Source organism: Hyperoodon ampullatus, assembly GCF_949752795.1.
Source record: "Hyperoodon ampullatus genome assembly, chromosome: 5".
In the NCBI taxonomy this organism is placed as follows: Eukaryota; Metazoa; Chordata; class Mammalia; order Artiodactyla; family Ziphiidae; genus Hyperoodon; species Hyperoodon ampullatus.
In genome coordinates this window covers 44,163,396-44,183,753 of record NC_136918.1, presented here as the reverse complement: position 1 = coordinate 44,183,753, position 20,358 = coordinate 44,163,396, and the positions used below count along the sequence as shown (strand labels likewise).

Here is a 20,358-nt window from a genome sequence, read left to right as displayed (position 1 = left end):
AAAGTGAAACTGGCAAAATGTTAACAATTGGTGAATCTAGACAAAAGGCATGTGGGAATTTACATTCCTGCCACTGTTATTTAAGTGTGAAATGTTTTCAAAACACACACATACACCCAAAAGTTCCAGTCCACAAGAAAGGGTGCTACAATGTGTAGCCCGAGAAACAGAAGGTTACTGTGGAAATCCTGAATTTGCAAAGGTTTAGCTAAGCCCAACTTGCCACCTGCTAGGTGGCATTTCTCTGCCATGATATCATATTGGTACCTGTGTAAGGAACAGTTTTTGGTGCTTCATATACCTCTGATTTTAGGAATGAGATTACATCTTACTGGAACTCAAAGAAACAACAAATCAACTGTTCTCCATTTTAATTTTCCTGGTCAAATATATTCTTCTCAAAAGCCCAACTTCCTCATCTTTCCCCTTAACAAAGCCTCCAGCAAATATTATTATAAATGGGATGCCCCTAAAATATATTTTGGTCAGCCAGAAAATGACAAATGTGCCTTGATATGAAGACTGTTGAGTTACAAAGTATTAAGTTATATGCTTAGTTTTCTGAACTTTATAAACTTTAAAGAAAGTATCTAATTAATACCATTAATTTCATTAAACAATAGCAGTTTCCAAAAAGACACTTCTATTATTCCAGTGTTTCTTTATTTGGTAATGCTCTCCTTGCTTGAATTTCATCAAGCAAGTTTAAAATAAAAACTCCAATTATAATTAAAACACATTCTGAGGGATAATTTTCATTTTAGAAATAAGAGATCAAGCGCTTTTAGATATAATTACTAATCAAATGGCCAAAGAGCATATGAAACAATGTTTATCAGCAATCAGATTCATTAAACTGGTAACTGTTTATCTTAAAGAACATAGCTTTCCCATCAAATGTAAACTTTATTTTGATATAACATCACAGAATGACATTGGAAATCTTTTCTAAAATTAAAAGTAAAGCTTCATCTTTTTATTGAAAGGAGAAGATTACATTTTAGAGTTTGTTTATTGAAAATTTAAAGCAGAAAGTGAAATGAAAAATAAAGATTTTATACAGTTTCATTGTTGCATACTTTAAGGACTAAAATATCTTTGTATAAAATCTTTCCTGCTATATTTATACTCCAAAAATCATACTTTCATTCCAATTCTTTTCTAGAAGGAGTAGTAATTTCCTTTTAAATAGTTACAAAGAACTATAAAACCTATGCTCAATCACTTTAATATTAACATATATACAATGCCTTCATCAACTTTTTCATTTTAGCATCACAAAATGAGCCTTCTGATGTTCTATAAACTATATGTTTATATAATAGAAGTTTATCTAAAATTCAATGTAAACAGTAGCAAATGACATTGGAAGGAAACTTAAGGAAAGGTCTTAAATAGGAAGAAAAATACCCAAAGTCTCTTAAGCAGCAAGAGCACCTTCCCAGTTTAGTTTCACCATGTGCACCATCTTGCATTCATCCTCATGTTTCCAGGGCCCTGAATATGAAAAAAACAAAACAAAACAAAAAAACTAACTTTCTATCACCTTCGTGTAAAAATAGGAAAAAATCCTTTTCATAAAATCACATAAATCGGTCAGATGATAATTTAGAGTGATAAAATATGTGAAGTTAAAAGTTACATTCCTTTTCTCTGAGGGTCACATTAGTTCATAATAGAAGAAAAGAAATTCAGACATAAAGTAGCAGGCTGTGGGGTTAGTCTAAAGTAAGATCTTATCCTCTTATAGTTCCCATTTCCTTTGTATAATCTTCAGATTTCCAATTCTTAATCTCAGTATTTATTAACTAAATATTGTAAAATTCTTTTTTTATAAAAAGTAATACATACTTTGAAAATGTAAACAATATATAAACAATAAAGAATAAGTTTACTCAGCTTTGGAAAACAGTTCAGCGGTTCCTCAAAAAGTTAAACATATGATCTTGCAATTCTACTCCTCTGCATAGTATACTGAAGAGAAATAAAAACATCTCTACACAAAAATTTGTACACGAAAGTACATATAGCAGCATTATTCACAATAGCTAACAAGTGGAAGCAACTCAAATGTCCATCAACTGATGAACAAATAAAGTGCGGTATATCCGTACAATGGAATAGTATCCAACCATAAAAAGGAATGATGTACTGACACATGCTACAACATAGATGAACCTTGAAAACATTATGCTAAGTGAAAGAAGGCAGACACAAAGGCCACATATTGTATGATTCCATTTATATGAGATGTCCAGAACTGACAACTCAAGCGACAAACAGTAGAAGTTAGAAGTTGCCAGGGACCAGGTGGCAGAGGAGATATGGGGAGTTGGAGGAACTGGGAGTGACTGTCAATGTATACGGGCTTTATTTTTAGGGTGATGAAAATGTTCTGGATTTGTTAAATGGTGATGATTGTACAAACTTGTGAATATAATCAAAGCTGCTGAATTCTTCACTTTAAAAAAGTGAAGTTTTGGGCTTCCCTGGTGGCGCAGTGGTTGAGAGTCCGCCTGCCGATGCAGGGGACATGGGTTCGTGCCCCGGTCCGGGAAGATCCCACATGCCGCGGAGCGGCTAGGCCCGTGAGCCATGGCCGCTGAGCCTGCGCGTCCGGAGCCTGTGCTCTGCAACGGGAGAGGCCACAACAGTGAGAGGCCCGCGTACCGCAAAAAAAAAAAAAAAAAAAAAAGTGAAGTTTATGGTATGTGAATATCTCAATAAAAATTAAGAGTAAGTTTTCTTCTACCCTAGACACCCAGTCTCATTCCTCAAAGACAAACACTGCTAACAATTTCTTTATATCCTTTCAGAAATTTTTAAGGCATATAACTAGCATAAAAATATGTGTGATTATCCCTTTCCTTTTTTCAAACACACGAGGCAACATTTTACACCCCCTGCCAGCTTTCACCATCACCCCCTAGAGGTCATTCAGGATCAGCACATGCGGGTGTGCTTCATTCCTTTCAAAGACGCATTCCGTGGCATGGATGAATCAGTTCATTAGGCACCTGCCCTCTAATGGGGAGCATGTGGCTGATTTCCAGCCTACAGCTATTTCAAACAATGCTGCAATGAACATCTCTTGTATATGTATGTATGTATGTACTTATTTTTTATTGGAGTATAGTTGTTTTACAATGTTGTGTTAGTTTCTGAACATCTGTTTTAAACAGATCTTTACATACATGAATGTATCTGTAAGATAAATCTAAGAAGTGAAATTGCAAAGTCAAAGAATGTGTGCATTTTTAATTCTGATTTTGTCAAACTATCCTCCAAAAAGGTTGCACAAATTTACACTTTCCCCAGAGGTAAGTGAAATGTCTTATCAGTGTTGTATACTATGTTTTTGATCCTTGCCAGTGTGATACATGAAAAATAGTATCTTACATTTCTTTAATTTTAAGTGAAAGTGAGCATCTTTGTGTTTGTAAGTATCTTTCTGTGAACTACCTATTTATGTCCTTTGTGTTTTTCTATTGTTAGTCTCTAAAGATACTTTAAAATAGCAAAATAAGCTAATTTCTATTTAAAAAAAGAATACTATGTATTTGGATTAAATAACTTCCAATAAATTTGCCTGTATCCATGTTCTCTTCTATTGAATCTGTAGGTCTCCTAGAGTTTAGTATTCAAATCTTCATTTGGATTAATTCTGGTAATTTATTAATGCCCATATGTATAATTAACAAAGATTAGCTAATTTATTAATTGATTTATGTGTGGGATTATGGGAAAGAGGAAAAATGTGTCAGAAAGGGTAAGACTTAAAACCATATATGGGGAAGTACAGAACAGCTTTGGACGGTATAATGTGCCAGGCAAGAGACAAAAAAGACAAATTTGGCTATTATATTTGCCCGTAACTCTATAGGCTACACCTGAATATTTTGCTTGGCCTTCTCACTATAAAATGTGGTATATATGGGTATGTAAAAATCTGTATATGCTGGTGAGAGCGGTGGAAAAAATCAGCAATAGTTGGTAACATAATATTCTGTGTGTTTTTTTGTTATGCTTGTAAGATCTCCCCCAAATAATTTGTTTTAAGTGCTCTCCATTATAAATGCCTACCAGTGTTTTGATGAGGAAGTCTTATCCTGCTGCTTGTTTGGAGCCTGCTGCAGGGGGCACAAGACTGTCCAGCTGCTGATGATGTCCTGTATTAATCAACCACTCATAAAACTTGTTTTCCACAAGTACCTGTAACTGCTTCCTTTGATCCCTAAAATTGCAAAAAGAATGTAGCAATACTAATTCATATTAATTTTACTCCAAGTGATTATAAAATACTTTAATGGGATAAATGTTAAATTATTTCTAGTTATCCATTTGTTCTCTCCGAATAACTGCTCTGTTCAGTTCTATACACTGAATCACCACCACCACCACCAAAAAAAAGATTGGTCAGATACAATTCCCTCTTTGTAAAAACTTATCAGTAATTAAATATTTTGTTCTACTGTGGTTATTCACTCAACAGATATTTACTGAGGACCAAGTGATGCTGGGTAGTGTTCTGACTGATGAGGATAAATGTGTAAAGAGAAGAGAAATGGCCTCTGTCCAGGCAGGTTTGCACTGCATGATTCTAGAGGGCACCATTCACATTGTGACCTATGTAGTCTGTGCTCCTTGTGGACTGAATATTCTAGTAGGGGAGATAGGTAATAAATAAAATAAATATGTGTATGAACTTAAGTAGTTATAAGTGCCTTGGAGAAAAATAGAGCAGAGTAGGGAAATCAAGAGTACTTGGAATGCTAATTTAGAAAAAGGATGGACAGAAGCCTAAGATGATGCATAAGCAAAGATCTGAATGAAGTGATGGATTAAGCAAAATAAATATCTGGAGAACATTCCAGGCAGAGGAAACAAAAAGTGCAAAGGCTCTAAAGTGAGAGAATATTTAACATGTTCAGGATAAGCAAGAGAAGAGAAGCTCCTGACAGCCAGGAGCTAGCTTAGCACCACCAGCTAGGCCTAGGTGTAGCTGGGATCTGGCCTGCTGCTCTTCTGTTGAACATAAATAATCCCATAGCACACCAACAGGGGACAAGGCCACTATGCGACAATGCTAGATCAAGGCAAAAAAAACCTCATTCCATAATCATATCTCAGGTCCAGACAAACAAAACCATTTTGTGGTCCAAACCACAAAAATGACCGAGCATCACCCTTTCCTGGCTAAGGAGTGACTGCTGTTTCTTTACAATTATAGTTTTAGCCCCTTTATTCCCTCCTCTTTAATATAAAAATTATTACAATACCAAATCATAGAATTACCCTCACTTCCAGATTGCATCCAACCCACAACAAAACCTTGCTTCCTACACCCCTCCCCCAAATCACCTAACAGCCAAAATCCAATTATTAGTTCTTTTAAACACACTTTTATAGAGATGAAACTAGTTCTCTCCCTCCTTGTAATGAGTAATAAAATCCAACTTTATTCTACAGATACGTTCCTGGTGGTGTTTGGCTGGACGGCAATGACTAAGTAACACTATAGTATGGTGGGAGGGAAGTGAATGAGGAAAAGAATGGCAGAAAATGAGGCAGAGAGGGCCTGGTAGGTACTGTGAAGGTTTTATATTTTATTCCAAGTATGATGGGGACCCATTAGAGGGGAAGGAGCAGGGAAATGACATCATCTTATCACTTTAAAAGGATCGTGTTGGCAGTTTCTTTTCAAATTATTCAATAATTCTTCTGTCTTCCCATGTTCCCAAAGTTAAATTGCATGCTCTTGCTGGTTTCTAGTGTTATCATGGATCTCATCACTTGAACATGCTATGATTCAGAGTCAATATTTATTAAATGCTTACCACATTCCAGATTCCACACTTGTGTATAAGCTTTTCATATGTGTAAGAAAATCTTGCCATCTAAATACGAGCAGCATCCTAACAACAGAATTGCTTTAAAAGAACGTTCTTCCAATGATCCATTTTTATATCACATCGGTATAATGATTATATTATATATGACAGTAGTTCACAGAAAACAGTAAAGACACTAAGAACCCAGGTTCTGGAACCAGGCTGACTAGGTGTGAATCCTGGCTCCTGTGTGACTTTGGATAAATTACTTAAATCTCTTGGTTCCTCAGTTTCCTCATCTGTGATAGGGAACTATTAGTAAGAATAAATGAATTAATACATAGAAGGTGCTTAGAACAGTACTTGGCACATAGTAAGTGCTCAATACATATTACCTATTATTATGGTCATCAGCACTATTCTGCTAAATTGAGAATGACTGATCTGTAGTATTAGTATCCTGGTGGCTCAATCCATGAGATACAAACCAGGTGGAATGTTTGTAACAGATAACAACAGTATTACTACAGTGGATTCCCAGGTAAAGCATGAGTTGTGACTGTTATTGATGTTTATGTTTTTGGCAGGTAGCAACTGTTTTAAAGAATATAAATGCAACTATGTAATTATATATTATATACTTCCTTCCCTAATCCATATGCCACAAGAATGCATCCAGAAAATAGCATGGCTGGATCAAGTCTTTTTTCAACAATTTCTCTTAGAATGAAGCTAATGCTAATAGGGCAGGCCTCAGATATTGTGGGTAAACAATCTCACCCAGAAGATGTATCTCACAAACTCATCACTAAGCAGGGTGCCTTACACTCACATTACTACACACAGTACAGCACACACCACTACAGTGTCTTACACACACACTGTTACTATAAGTTATCTTATTAAACTTTTATATCAATCTCTTCAGGTAGAAAATATACTTTATATATGATATAGCTAAGAGCTAGACAGGTCAGATGACACATTCAATGTCACACAATAAGTGGCATGATCTGTACTAATTCCTGAGTCAGAGTACTTTCCACTACAATATAGACACAGCTATCCAAAGAACAACACTAATTTTAACATCTAATAAAACCAAGAGATCTAATTAAAATAAGCATTTTTACCTACACATCAAATCACAGTTCTGGGTCATCAGAAATAGAAACATTTTTAGAATGGCTAATTTTCCAAGATAATGACAACCAGAAGAAACAACAACAAACAAAAAGACTGATACCAAGCAAATGGAATCCAATTATTAAAGTAATAGTTTTTCTAAGTCTCAAGGACCAAGACATTATCAGAATATAGGACATTTCATGTAAACATTCTAGAAAAGAACTTGATACCCTTTTCTCAAACTAGCTCCAGCTCCCAAATGGACAATGCTGTAGAAGAAGCACCCCTCCATCGTTCAGTACTGTTTCCTCTCCTAATATCTCTAACAAATAAAATTTAATTAAATACCAAAATACTTGTATAGACAATAATTACTTATTCTGAACATCCACTACTTTTAAGTTGTATATGCTATTCTGTCCAGAAGAAAACTGATCAAATGTTTCTAAACTGGGCTCCAATTTTTGGAGTATCTTTAATTTTCTTGTCTTTTTTTTACAAAACCTTGCACCAAGTCCAGCCTCCTGTCAAAGTATTTCTGGTCTCCACCCCCTTCATCTCCACTCTAGTCCAGTTTCTTAGTCTAGAATATTGTAATATCACCCTGACTTCCCTCTTTCAGATCTAAGCAGAGGATCTTCATATGTGCCAGTCACATTTTTTAATCTGCCATAGCATCTAATAAAGTGGTTTGCCTATTGTAGGCATTCTATAAATGTTCCTGAATAAATGAAATGGCTTTTATCCCATTGTTCAAAACCCTTTTATGGCTCCTATTACTTAATTCCACTTAAAGCTAACCTTTATTGCCTGATATTCAAGATTCTACATAATCTGGCTCAATCTACCCATCCAAGTTTAAATATCATTATCCATAACCAGAATCTTGTTTCAGCAACTGATTTCCAGGATACCTGAAGTCTGCTTCTGCTTCCACATCTGCTCCTCTAGTGCTGTTAAAAGTATGCTGCCCAACCCTCACTTCTTCTCCAAACTCTGCTCATTTCTCAAGGTCCAACACAAATTCTATTTTCTCCATAAATCTCTGACCACCCACACTGATGTTTTCTGAATCTTTATATATGGTTTATATATAGCGTGTCCCTGGCTTCTAGAGTTCAAAGATCAAAACCCTTGAAATAAAATTTTGTGGTGGACATAATAAACTATAACCATCTACTATCACAAGCATGTTATTAAAAATAAAATATTTTAGTACCCCCAAAGTAAAAAGTAATTTCAGAATAAAAGACAGTATTCTAAATTGACTAAATTTAGCATTATTTTAAAATACTGTACTTATTTTTCACATTTTACCATGGATTAGGAAAGCTCTGACAAAAACTGGCATTAGTCCATGGACCAGCATTAGGAGTCCACCCTTGCAAGTCTGCCTGTGGAGTGGTGGAGCCAGGAAACCTGTATTTTCAACAAGCTCTTTGGATGATCCTGATGCACAATGCAGTTTGAGAACCACTAGTATAGCGCAGAGAAGTAAATTAAAAACTAAAACCAATCTATTTATGATTGACCTTATATATGATCTTTCATTCATATAAATCTTATATCTGCCAGTTAAACTTAAGCTACTTAAAAGAAAGGAATCTAATACTTGAGTATCCACTTGCTCCCATCTCCCAACCAAACTGTGCCTGGAATACTGACCTTAGTGAAAGACACACTATGTCTTTTTGATTTCTTTAGCACAATTATAAACATGTGCAGATTAATTTGCTTTCCCATGGAGTTTTACATAAGACAAATTACTACTTTTAGAAAATACTCACTTTGTCAAATGAGCCTCCTTCACAGTTTTCTGCCAGGTCTGTATCTTTTTTTCTCTTTGGTCCAGTGCTTTCTGATATGCAGATGGAAGACCCCCAGGTATCTCTGTTGTGTCCCCTTCCATTTCAAAGGGAATAATAAACACATAGAATTCACACGGTGCTAAGAGTCGGAAGACACTTGTGCTGCTGTTCTCTCTGCACACAATCATGGGATTATCCCAATAGTTAGGCACTGTAGCAAGGCCAGTCCTGGCCATGTGGTCCTCCAGCATTGGGTAATGGGTATGAAAGGGGGCAAAAGTTACTCTCTGGTTCCCAGAGAGAATAAGTGGTCGTGTAGGAGTCAGAATGTGAAAGATGCAACCTGTTGTAGAAGAGATGGACAGACGATGGCAAACAGCAATGACGTTAACATTGTCACAGCTGTGGAGATGAAGAGCAGTCTGTACAGGGCCCAGGATGAAGGTGCTATTCCTGCACTTCTCAATTGTCACAGATCTGAAAAATGAGGTAAATTCCTCTGAATAAGAATACGATGAAAAATATCTGACTACAATATTATTCTCTGATGGCAAATAAAAGGACAAATCCTGGTCCAAAGAAAACGTCACAACATCAAAACACTATGAAGACTGCTTACCGTAAGGGAGACAGCAGATATACAAAAGTCTCGTTGCAACGATGAATCTTTACATGTGCCCCCACCAGAGTATCTGAGCTCTTGGCCAATGTCTGCTTGTAAACCTGGCTCATCACCACCAGGCGGTGCATCCTAGGGGCCACGTGAGTATTACAAGCAATCTTAGCTCTTTTGGTCGTCCCTTCAACTATTTAAGAAAAATATAAATCAAAGAAAAACAATCAACCATACAAGGTTACACATGTCTACATGTATACATGTCTAAAATTAGACCCATGTGAGGTTTAAAAGAATGTTAGATTTGGGTGCTGGGTATGCTGTATTATTCTCTGTCTTTTTCTGTATATTTGCAATATTTCAAATTTTTTTGTTTAAAAAAAAAAAAGGTTAAACCTACAATCCATTCAACATTGCCTATAGATCTAAGATTTTTTCATGCCTACCCTTTAACTTAAGTAATGTGCCTAAGGCCATATGGCTAGTAAGTGGCAGAGCTGGCCCAACTCAAATAGTATCTTCTCCAACCAGCCTTAATTTATCATCCCAACTCTTAAATAATCTCTTTAAATTGCCATAATACTAATTCTGAACCCCTCCTAAGTTACTTACCACATCATTCCATGAATTGTATTTGGGTTCAAGTCTTTACTCCCAGGATCATTACTAACTGAGAGCACATCTTCCTCTCGAACATGGTGCCTTAAACACAAACTCACCCTCAAGAAATCTGTGCAGGCTGCCCTCCTAACACAGTCCCACCATTACATCATTGCCTTCTCAGACTGTACTTCCCAGAAAACCATCAGGATACCCTTGTAAAGAAAATTGGCCAAATGTGGAGAGGTCACATAGTATGCTCTTCTTCTTTTAAAACAATTCTTATTGTTTCCTTTTATTAGAAAAGTAATATATGGCTACTGTAGAAAACTTTTAAATACTAGTAGTAAGACAAGATAAAAATTATTTGTAATCCTACTATCTAACATGTTTTGGTATAATCCTAAAAGGTCAGATGTCCTTTTTCCTCCAGTGCCTACCCTAACAATGTTTAAAAACTTACTTATATTCTTTTACCAACATCAAGGATTATGTAGTATCTCCTGTATATTTGTAGGAGCCTTATATATCTGAGAATCTGAGCTCACGCTAGAGCAATAGCTTGGTTGCATATAAAATACTTGGATCACTGTAGATGTTGCTCAACCATTTTCTGGTTTTCAGAATTATAAACATTTGATATGAAACTGATTTTTTTTTTTTTACACTTGCACGGAAACTATTTTTTCTTTACCTTTGAAACTCAGAGATTGTGGAAGTATATTCTAGTTTTTTCCCATTAATTTTGCTTGGCCTTAGTACAGGTACCTACTTCTCTTTAAACTTCTATCTGGGCCCCTCTTCTCTTAAAACTTATATGTGGGCCCAAAGAAGTCATACAGTACCTGAACCTATCCCTTTAGCCATCCCTGGACTATCAGGAATAGATACATTTGCAACCAAAGCGTAATTCTCTCTACTATGAATTTAAATTTCCAATTTAGAAATAGCTAGTCTGCTTGTGTCTGTGTAGCTTAAAAAGAACCTCATCTTTACACCAACTCTATGAGGTTGTAACTATGGAATGGCCAATTTCTGGTAGGGTGCATAGAAAATAGGAAAGCTTCAAGCAAGTGAGCATATGAGAGTGAGAGGGGAACAAGAGTCAGAAAAGAGAAGAGCAGGGCAAAGAAAAGGACAGACCGAAGCTGGAGTTTCTACTAACTGCAACCAAAACAACCTGGACTAATGAATTAACTCTCTCAGACTGTTGCAGCCTTGAGAAAAAGTCATATACAAGAGAGACGTTCCCTTTTTCTGTTTTATAGTAGCAATATTTTTTAGGTCTTCCACAAAAGACATGTGATCATTAATACACCAGAAAACACTAGGTTCCTTAACCTGTCATTCAATTTAATATAGATTAAAATATTAATAAATACCTTGGTGAGCCCAAGCCAATTTCTTCCCAGACTTGAGGCAAGCAGATATACCAAATGGATTCCCAGTTAAACAGGCTCTCAACCAGGCTTCCAGCTTGTAGAAAGAAAAGGCCTTAGAGGTCTTTGAGAAGCCACTTTCTGCATGAAGTGGTTGCCACAGTGCAAGTTCATAAAGTGGATATATCTTCCTGGCTCCACTCACTGTACCTTCAATAAGAAAGCTGAGTGCTGCAACAGCTTCTCGAGAGACTAGACTACTGTGGATCGAATGAAATGATGCAGTGAGTTGTTCTGGATCTACAAGCAGTTCAAGGAGATCTGACAGATGATCACAGACAAAAGCTTGGTGACTGTAATCATTCCAGTTCTAAAAAATATCAAAAGAAAGCACTTTTAACAGAACAATGAGATTGAAACTCATTGTTTCAACAGAACAGTAAGACCTGAGACTTTTATATTCTAATTATTTTGTATTTATACTTGCCTCATCCTCCCAAAAGCATTTAAAGTGGCTATATAAACCTTATAAAGATTTTCTGTGCACGTAATAGGTATAAACAGATTCTCTCTCTACCTTAGAAAATTCAGAAGTAATACTAGTAGTTAACCCTCAGTGTGTGCCAAGCACTGTTATACAAACTTTAACATATTTATAACTAGCAACAGTCTTAGGATAGATGCTATTACCATGCCCATTCTACAGATGAAGAAATGGAGATACAAAAAGGTTCAGAAACTTGCCCAAGGTCACACAGCTAGTATTAAATATTCTAAAAGTTTCAGATCAAACATAAAAATAACCGCCTCAGGGCTTCCCTGGTGGCGCAGTGGTTGAGAGTCCGCCTGCTGATGCAGGGGACACGGGTTCGTGCCCTGGTCCGGGAAGATCCCACATGCCGCGGAGCGGCTAGGCCCATGAGCCATGGCCACTGAGCCTGCGCGTCCGGAGCCTGTGCTCCGCCATGGGAGAGGCCACAGCAGTGAGAGGCCCGCGTACCGCAAAAAAACCAAACAAACAAACAAAAAAACCGCCTCAGACATTCATTTCATGAAGCAGTAGGTTTCTTTTTAATTTACCTTCTCAAATTACAGAAAGAATTTCAAAATCTAATGATACAAGGCAACTGATCTTACAGTAACCAGATTTAAGAGAAGTTATAACCTTGGGGGCTTCCCTGGTGGCTCAGTGGTTAAGAATACGCCTGCCAACGCAGGGGACAGGGGTTCGAGTCCTGGTCTGGGAAGACCCCACATGCTGCGGAGCAACTAAGCCCGTGCACAACTACTGAGCCTGCACTCTAGAGCCCGTGAGCCACAACTACTGAGCCTGCATGCTGCAACTACTGAAGCCCGTGTGCCTAGAGCCTGTGCTCCGCAACAAGAGAAGCCACCACAATGAGAAGCCTGTGCACAGCAATGAAAAGTAGCCCTGCTCGCCGCAACTAGAGAAAGCCCGCGCGCAGCGACGAGACCCAACGCAGCCAAAAATAAATATAAATAAAATAAATAAATTAAAAAAAGAAAAGAGAAGTTATAGCCTTGGGAATAAGCTTTGAGTTGGCAGACGTACCAATAATTTGGCTTATTCATTTGACAGATATGTGATATGAGCAGTGTTAAGTGATGAATTATGCAAACTAAATAAGACATAGTTCCTGTCCTCAAGGAATTCAGCAACTATGTAGTGAAATGACAATATAAACAAATAACTATAACACAGTGGGATGAGACCTATAGCAGAGATCTGTAAGATGTTCTATGAGCATGAGAAGAACAAAGAACTCCATTTGGGGAAAACAAATCTTAGTGGAGTGCTGTTTGAATAGGTTCTTGATTGACGCTGGTAGTTATGCAAACAGAGCAGGGAAAAAAGCATTCTAGGCCTAGGGAACAGCAACTAAAGGCCCATAGGACTAAAATCACCTGCTGTGTTCAGAGAAATGGAAGTTCTGGGTGGGGTGTAGGGAGCATGCTGGGAAGTGGCAGGTAAAGGTAAAATGGTAGGTAGGGACCAGTCACGAAAGGCTCTGTATGAAATACTAAGATATCTGGACTTTATTTTGTGTGCCAGAGACAAAATAAACTATTTTGTAAATAGCTATAGCATTTTTCTCTTTAATAAACTCTCATTTGGATGCCAAAGAACATTTCAAAGCAGAGCTGTCCACAGCCTCACCTGCTCTTCCTCCCTCTTGCTGCATCTCCCTCCCCCACGGTAAGTAGGCCTAAGAAGGCTCCAAACAGTACAAGATGAAAACAACAATGACAATGAGAATTCACTGATGGAGTTCTGACAGGAGATGGATACAACGGATCTGTATTTTAGAAAGTCCAGTGTAGTAGGTGGGCTATAGATTAAAAGCAGGATGACCAAGTAGGATCTAATTATAGAAATCAAAGCAAAAAAAAAAAATGACATTAGGGCCTATATAGAGGAAGAAAAAGGATAAATTTTATTTTGGCTGCACCTCAAGGCTTGCAGGATCTTAGTTCCCTGACCAGGCATCGAACCCAGGCCCCCAGCAGTGAGAGCACTGAGTCCTAACCACTGGACCGCCAGGGAATTCCCAAAAAAAGGACAAAATTTTAAAGAGTTATTTTGAAGGCAGAATCAGTAAGACTTGACAACTAACTAGGTATGGGTGGTGATGGAGAAAGCATGGGTGGGTGGTGGTAACTTTCACTGGAATGGGGAGTACAAGATAATTCAAGTGAAGGGAGATTCTACTGTAGGGACATACAGTCATCTCCCAAACTGAAGTACAGGGAGACCTGATCAGAACTGGAACTGGAAAGCCATCTTGAACCTGGTTCTCTCTCAGGTCTCTCTGCATGTTTGTTCCATTCTCTTCTTTTTCTCAGAGTTGCTAATCCCTCATAACTCCAGGTCACTCACAGATGTGGTAGCTATTCTGGTCCCAATGCCACATGAGCTACCAGCAAATACCTATCATCAACTGGGTAATTTCTTCAATCCCTGGGGTACTGATTGGGCCAGATCATCATTTCAAATCAGACCAATTTCAAATACATACCTAGGAATGGGTTATTCTAGCCAAGTGTCCATCCCTGGTCCAATCAGTTGCTGGGAGAGGTCATGCTATAGCACAAACTAAAGTCACCATATACTGGTGCTTACGATGCAACAAGTCTCGTGCTATATATTACTGAATTCTCACAGCCATTCAGAAATAGGAATTATCATCTCCATTTAGAGAAAAGAAGCCAAGCTAGAGAAGTTAACTGAGTTGCCTACAATCATGCGAAATCAAATTCATTAACATTTGCAAAAATGGGAATGCTAGTAAGAGTAGAGTGAACGATTTGCCTGAAAATTATCTAAGTGATTTTTGTGTCGTTGACGGAACTGAAATCACTTCTCTATCTTGATTAAGATTGCACACATTGATTTCGTTTTATAATTAGGAAAAGAAAGAAAAAACAAAACAAAACAAATCAAGCCAACAAACCTCTGGCTTATATAAGTAATTCAAAGTAATTTTTAATGAAGGCAAACTGTCTCCCTCACAAATTGTCCCTTTCAGAGAAAGAGATCATAATTTAAACGGTACCTTATTATGACAACTGGATTTTTCAGTCAGGTCAGGAGACTGAGATCTGTGTCTGGGACTAGGCCACTCTTCTCCAATCAAAGATGTCCTCAGGGAGACCTTGTTTAACTGTTGTATATATAAGAAGAGCAGAAACTGTAGGGTGTCCACTGAAAGCTGTCCAAGAAGAAAATAAATGATGAACACATGTCTTAAAACAACATCAACCACTATTAGATATAGTAACTAATAGATATAGTAAAAGAAATTCACAACAGTGTGCTGATCCTAAGAAGACAAATGTGGAAACGTTGCTAGCATTGGATATGTATGTCTCTGATACCCAGATGTAGGAGTTTCTAAAACTAATTAAACTGGAGTCACTTACTTTCTCAGAAAGCTATGTAGCATCTATGGCCATAGTCATTCTCTCCCAAAACTGATGAAGTGGAAAGGATGAAGTACATGTTTTTTTAAAGTATATTATTTCAGAAGTTTAAAATTACAGTTAAAAAAAAAACTTAGTAATCTGAATAAACAAACAGATGAAAGAAAGGAAGAAGGAAATTTAATCAAGACACAGAGGTTAGTTTAACCTGATCACAGACTTATCAAGAAAGTTCAGGATATCAGTGCAACACCTGAAACTGTACGCAATTTTTTGGTGTATATGCATTTTGTGGGGAGTAGGCCTCAGGTTCTCATCAAATTCTTAAAAGGGTGTTTGACTTAAAAAAAAAAACTACGGGTCTGACAGATGTTAAGTCATTTCTTATTTGAAGAAGGGTGTGGTTTGAAGCTCAGGATTTGAAGCTCATGATTATCTTCATATACCCATTCCCATACACATACAAGAGAGGCAAAAAAGTGAAGTAATACATATGGGACTACAGCTATATTCACCCTGATTCCCAACATGGCTAAAAATCAGTATGCCTAGGGAACTTAAAAATATGGATTCTCAGGATCACCTAAACCTACCAATTCAATCAGCTGTCAATGTGGAACCTCATGAATCTATATATTTAAAAAAATTTTTACGTTCTTTTTTTTTTTTTTTTTTTTTTTTGCGGTACGCGGGTGTCTCACCATTGTGGCCTCTCCCGTTGCGGAGCACAGGCTCCGGAAGCACAGGCCCAGCGGCCATGGCCCACAGGCCCAGCCGCTCCGCGGCATACGGGATCCCCCGGACCGGGGCACAAACCCACGTCCCCTGCATCGGCAGGTGGACTCCCAACCACTGCGCCACCAGGGAAGCCCTACTTTCTTATTTAAACTTTTTGAGGTAACTGCAGTTTCACATGCAGCTGCAAGAACAGAGAGATCCCATGTACTTTTTATCCAGTTTCTCATCTTGCAAAACTATCATACAACAGCACAGCCAGGGTATTGACACTGATGCAGTCAGGGTACAGAACACTTCCATCCACGCAAGGTTCCTTCATGTTGCCCTTTTATATATAGCCTTTTATTCATGTGGCAATCCAACACAGGGCATCTGGTTGGATGAGTCTCTAGGCTGCTGTCATCTAAGCAATGACTGAGGGATCTAGGCATCTTCTGTCTTTTGGAGCCACTATTATACTAGTGGCTCCACTTCCCACCCTACCTCACCCCTTCTTTAGCCCCTAACCACTTATCTGTTCTCTATCTCCGTAATTTTGTCATTTCAAGAATGTTACATAAATGGAATCATACAGTATGTCACCTCTTGGGATTGACTTTTTTCACTCAACGTAATTCCCTGATTTTATACATACTCCCATTTAACAATTATTTGTTATATTATCATTATTCCTTCATATACCTGCCTCTCCATGAGACTGTAAGATCTTTCTCTTTTTCATTTTTATATTCCTAGTAACTAGCATAGAAACTAGTACATAGTAAGCACTCAAAAAAATTGGAGCTTCTTGAAGGTTTTATTCATCTCTGTATCCACAGCACCCACTACTGTACCTAGCACATAGTAGGCACTCAATAAATGTTTAATTAATGAAAACTATAATGTCCTTCTCCTCCTGGTTGCTTGCCAAACTTTTTTTCAATCTCCAAAACCTTGTTTAGATATTACACCATGTGGTAGAGACTGGCTAGATGCTAACTAAATGCCTTTCCTTCCTGAGCACACAATTAGATGGCATTTCCCAGCCTCCTTTGAAGTTGCATATGGCATAACTGGATTAGTCAATGGAATGTGGGTGGGTTTTCATATATTGCTTTTAAGCCTCCTGAAAACTATCCCAAAGAAATGGAAGTGAAGGACTCAGGCCCTAGTGGGAATGGCTGTGGCAAACTGTATTTTACTTGCAACTGTTCACTTCCTCATCCTCCAAGAGGCTTACACGGCCCTTCCCGTGGCCATGGGATTTCCCTGCCTCCTGTGAGGTAGTTTACTTCCCATCTTATTAATTTCGGGCATGGACATGTGACAAAGCTTTTGGCCAATGGAACAAAAGTAGTTGTAGTTTATGTCACACCTGAGCAAAAGTTTTAAGAGGCATCAAGACTTTTCTCCTGCTCTGTTGCTCTTCCCTTCTATCCCAAGAATAGACATGACCTACATAGAAGCTGTTTATTCAGCCTGAGTCTCCAAATGGGCAGACACATAGAGCCACAGCCTGGAAAAGAGCCATAGCTAAGGTGCAGCCTAAATGTAAAATAAGAAGAAATAAACCTTAGTTACTGTAAGCCACTGAAATTTCATTTTTGTTTGTTTTTAACCTAGTATAATAGTGGCTCCAAAAGACAGAAGATGCCTAGATCCCTCAGTCATTGCTTAGATGACAGCAGCCTAGAGACTCATCCAACCAGATGCCCTATGTTGGACTGCCACATTAATAAGAAATAAACTGTTATTGCACCAAGCCACTAAAATGCTGGGATCACCTGTTACTGTAATAGCCTATCCTGATTAATATACTTTCTCTGTGAAGTCTTTCCTTATCACCAGAATTAATCATTCTCTTCTCTATTCTATTTTTGTACTTTATGCATACTTTTATTGTACATTCCATACTATTAAATAGCACTTTTTAAACTAAAGTATAGTCAATTTACAATATTGTGTTAGCTTCAGGTGTACAGCAAAGTGATTTGGTTATACATATATACATATGTAATATATTTATATATTTTTTAATTCTTTTCCATTATAGTGTATTACAAGATATTGAATATAGTTCCCTGTGCTATACAGCAGATCCTCGTTGTTTATCTATTTTATATATGGTAGTTTGCATCTGTTAACCCCATACTCCTAAATTATCACTCCCCCTCTTCCCCTTTGGTAACCACAAGTTTGTTTTCTATGTCTGTGAGTCTGTTTCGGTTTTGTAAATAAGTTCATTTGTACTATTTTTTAGATCCACATATAAGTGATATCATATAATATTTGTCTTTCTCTGTCTTACTTCACTTAGTATGATAATCTCTAGGTCCTTCCATGTTGCTACAAATGGCATTATTTCATTCTTTTTTATGGCTGAGTAATATTCCATTATATATATACATATATATCATATATATATATATCAAAATATATCACATCTTCTTTATCCATTCATCTGTTAATGGACACTTAGGTTGCTTCCATGTCTTGGCTATTGTAAACATGCTGCTGTGAACATTGGGGTGCATGCATCTTTTCAAATTAGAGTTTTCTTTGGATATATGCCCAGGAGTAGGATTGCAGGATCATATGGTAGCTTTATTTTTAGTTTTTTAAGGAACCTCCATACTGTTTTCCATATTGGCTGCACCAATTTACATTCCCACCAGCAGTGTAGGAGGGTAACCTCTTCTCTACACCCTCTCCAGTATTTATTATTTGTAGACTTTTTGATGATAGCCATTCTGAACAGAGTGAGATAATACCTCAATGTGGGTTTCTTTTTTATTGGAGCATAGTTGATTTACACTGTTGTGTTAGTTTCTGCCGTACAACAGAGTGAATCAGTTATACATATACATATATCCACTCTTTTTTAGATTCTTTTCCCATATAGGTCATTACAGAGTACTGAGTAGAGTTCAGTGTGGTTTTGATTTGCACTTCTCTAATAATTAGCGATGCTGAGCATCTTTTCATGTGCCTGTTAGCCACCTGTATGTCTTCTCTGGAGAAATGTCTATTAAATAGCACTTTTTTACACACCAGCTTCCCCTACTAGTCTATGAGCTCCATGCGGTCAGAGCTGCTGTTCTAATCATCTTTGAATCTCAGCATACAGCAGACGCTCACTTAAAAAGAGTCAGGTGCTTGGACCGTAACATGTCAGCAGTTCATAAGCACTCATGTACCTCAATAGTTTTAATGTCAATGAAAATATTTCTCTCTTCCAATTACAGGGTTTCTATAACATTACTGCTTCAAAAATAAGTGAATAAGGATTGCTAAGTAAGGACTAACTCACTAAATATTGCCAAACTGGAACTGCTAAAACTTAAATGGTGCTTTGGCATCACATGGTCATTAAAACCTTAAACTGCACACTGTACAGCTAGTACAAAAATTTTAAATAGTTTATTTCCCAAAGTAATTAAACACACATAAATGTACACATAAATCCATACCTGATTTCTTTGCTTTTCGACTTCATCCTCAGACGTGCAGTTGGACAGAATCTCAGACCATTCCAGGCGCTCCTTCGGTGTCTTCGCTGCAAGACTATCAAATATTTCAAAGTAAAGCCATGCCAGATCCTTAGCCAACTGCAGCTTTCCACACGCAATGTGCCTCCATGTAGACCAGGACAGGCGTGGGTAACCTCCCTCTGTGGCCCGGGTTCGCACATAGGTGGATATCTTCCTGAGATAGTGAAGACTGAACTTGGATGGAGGGGGGACCTGCAAGGCGCCCACTATAAAGGGTTCTGCTTTCACCCAGAGTTGAACTTCGGACTGATCCATATTATCTCTAAGGACATCTGTGTGAAAAGGCTTCTTTGCATACCTAGGAAACAAAGTTTCTTCACAAACTAATTTGAAATAAAACTCATTTACACAGTTTCTTGTAAGGTGACCCCTCCCTTAACTGTTTTTAAATGTACTATGTCAATTTAAAAAGTGGATCTAGTTCATCAAACAAAAGCAGAATAGATTTTTGGTCAGATCTCATTATAATCTATTTGAGCAAGAAAAATATTGTGATAAAACTATCTCACTTGATTTGTTCAAAGTGGTTGTTCAAGGAAGAGTGTGTAAATGCATGAAGTATGAGATAGATGCCTGCTCAGGACAAAGAAAAGACGAAATGGGAAAGAGCCATCCTATCACCAGAAATCTTGCTCTATCCTGAGGGGAAACACTAGTCAAAATAAGGGGAATAAGATTTCAAAGTCCAATCACTTACACATAGAGGATGACTGACTAAAGATCTGGATGTGTTAGCTGACCATATGAGCTCAATATGAAGCACTAGCACAGGGCGGCAGACAAGAA

The 20,358-nt window shown here is 37.6% G+C and overlaps 1 protein-coding gene across 1 annotated transcript; it reads right to left on the bottom strand.

Annotated features, from left to right (window-relative positions):
- Nucleotides 1-4,104: 4,104 nt before the first annotated feature.
- On the bottom strand, nucleotides 4,105-19,866 carry TBCCD1 (TBCC domain containing 1; the record flags this gene model as incomplete). Its single annotated transcript, XM_079705172.1, has 6 exons — nucleotides 19,492-19,866; nucleotides 14,938-15,093; nucleotides 11,366-11,732; nucleotides 9,387-9,573; nucleotides 8,747-9,244; nucleotides 4,105-4,234 (listed from the first exon to the last, which is right to left on the bottom strand). Exons 1-6 carry the CDS (start codon nucleotides 19,825-19,827, stop codon nucleotides 4,105-4,107), a joined length of 1,674 nt encoding a protein of 557 aa, XP_079561298.1. The 5' UTR covers nucleotides 19,828-19,866.
- Between the last annotated feature and the right edge of the window lie 492 nt (nucleotides 19,867-20,358).